General features: G+C 42.4%; 1 protein-coding gene across 1 annotated transcript in view; it reads right to left on the reverse strand.

Annotated features, from left to right (window-relative positions):
* The window catches only part of wdfy3 (WD repeat and FYVE domain containing 3), an 81,255-nt gene that overhangs the window by 55,619 nt on the left and 23,136 nt on the right, over nt 1–2,500 (reverse strand). Inside the window, exon 9 of the mRNA XM_030778736.1 lies at nt 127–611. Within this exon, the coding sequence (XP_030634596.1) occupies nt 127–611 (485 nt within the window). The remainder of the gene's footprint in view (nt 1–126; nt 612–2,500) is intronic.

Raw genomic sequence — 2,500 nt, forward strand, 5'->3', positions numbered from 1 at the left:
AAAAAGTGAGAGTGAGACGCTAAGGGGAAGCGTGGAGTGAACGGATCTCGGTAACGAGCAACAGTCCGACACATCTGTCTCAGATCGGAGTCGGATCACTCCGTTGATCCTGCGTGTCGTCGGGACCGGCCTGTCAGTCTTACCTTGTTCGTTCTGGCTGTGCGTTGGATCTTTCAGGAGCGCCGCGTATTTGTGCAGCAGGTTGACCAGAACCTCCAGTAGACCCACCTCCCGGAACACGTCGCTGAAGACCGGGTCATGGCGGCTGAGTTTGAGCAGCGTTCGCGTGGCCGTGATGCTGCACTGGTAGGACGCGCTGGCCTTTAGCAACACGCTGACGCTGAACAGTTCCTTACAGGGGATGTAGTTTAAGCTGAACACCACAAACTCCAAGAGCTCGAAGTATTTCGCCTGTACTTCGGGCAGTTTGGCCACCTTTTCGGCGAACTGCGACAGCGTGTGTTGAGATTCCAGGATGAAGTAGTTGGCGTAATCAGCGATGTAGATGTTAGCGATGGCGTCCAGAATGATCCGGGACAGGCGAGCGGTTTTAGCCTTCAGAAAAGCGTTCTGTAGCACAGAGAACGCCTGTATGTTTCTGACCGTGTGACCTGGGAGAGACAGGGCAAGAGACAGAGACACGCAGAGATGAAATGCGTTTGAGACCCAAACACAGGCCCTAGTTGAGCTGCACATCTTTAATACATGCCTGAATCTGGCATTTACTATTAATTGTTACCTGGTAAAATGTGCGTGTCATTACATATTTAAATAGACTTTATATAAAAATAACATGCAATCCTTTTTGTGTAACCAACTGGTTATAACTCACGTTATAAATATGCAAGTGTGATGTAATAGTGTGGAAATACACAGTACAGTGTCTTGTGGGAGTAATATTTAAACTGCGGAAATGAATATAGCTTTGACACAGACTTGTAGTTTGATATTCCCTGCTGCAAAGTTACACGCCCCAGATGCTAAGGCACATGTCATTCAGATTGTTCTATATGTAACACACACACACACACACACACACACACACTCACACACACACACGTTTACTGATACAACGGCAGTTTCATCATCGTTTTTCTGCATGTATATTTGTTTTTGATTTATTGATAGGACTGATAATCCTGGAAAGGCGAGGAATGTGGCCTGGAGCTGTGTGAATCTGTCTCAACACGTTTCTCTGTGTGGAGAGCTCTGGAGCGGAGACCGTTTCCTAAACTCGCGTGTTTTTCTTTTTTTTTTTTTTTTTCGTTTTGGCCGAGTCATCGTTTCCAGCCGCGATAGCGCTTTAGCCTCTGTCTGAAAAAAACACGGTTTTAATGAGAAAGGTCTGGACGGAGTATCACATGATGCCACAGTCCGACATGAAGCGCCGTGGACCTTTAACAACCACATGCCTGTGTATTCATGCATTTCAGCTCCAGCTGAATCGAGCGCTATCGCTCTGAGAGCGACCGCGCACACGCGCTCGGCTGAGAATTCGGCAGTTTTCCAATAATCTCTCTAGAAAAGGAAACGCCGGTGCAAATGAAGTGCTGTGCTAAAATAACTTCATCTCTCGCCGTTAACGTGTTAATTGTGGCTTGTCGGCTCTGTGGCGATGGACACCACATGGTTAACAAACACCCCCACCAGGTTAAACACTGGGGTCCTGCTGCTTCCCTAATTTCAACCAATTAACGCCATACACAGCCACACACCATTACTGTTTGAATTCTTCCACCAACGACAAAACTCCTTCTATTACTGTATAGCACTCTATAACACTCTATATAGTCTATAACACTCTATATAGTCTATAACACTCTATATGGTCTATAACACTCTATATGGTCTATAACACACAATATGGTCTATAACACTCTATATAGTCTATAACACTCTATATAGTCTATAACACACAATATGGTCTATAACACTCTATATAGTCTATAACACTCTATATAGTCTATAACACTATATCAATTAACGCCATACACAGCCACACACCATTACTGTTTTAATTCCTCCACCAACGACAAAACTCCCTCTATTACTGTATAGCACTCTATAACACTCTATATAGTCTATAACACTATATAATCTATAACACTCTACATAGTCTATAACACTCCATATAGTCTATAACACACCATATAGTCTATAACAGTCCATACAGTCTATAACACAGTCTACATAGTCTATAACAGTCTAGAAATTCTTTATATAGCCTATAACACTCTATATAGTCTATAACACTCTACATAGTCTATAACACTCTATATAGTCTGTAACAGTCCATACAGTCTATAACACTATATAATCTATAACACTCTACATAGTCTATAACACTCCATATAGTCTATAACACTCCATATAGTCTATAACAGTCCATACAGTCTATAACACAGTCTACATAGTCTATAACAGTCTAGAAATTCTTTATATAGCCTATAACACTCTATAACACTCTATATAGTCTATAACACACCATATAGTCTATAAC

The sequence above is a fragment of the Chanos chanos genome, chromosome 1 (genome assembly GCF_902362185.1).
Source record: "Chanos chanos chromosome 1, fChaCha1.1, whole genome shotgun sequence".
In the NCBI taxonomy this organism is placed as follows: Eukaryota; Metazoa; Chordata; class Actinopteri; order Gonorynchiformes; family Chanidae; genus Chanos; species Chanos chanos.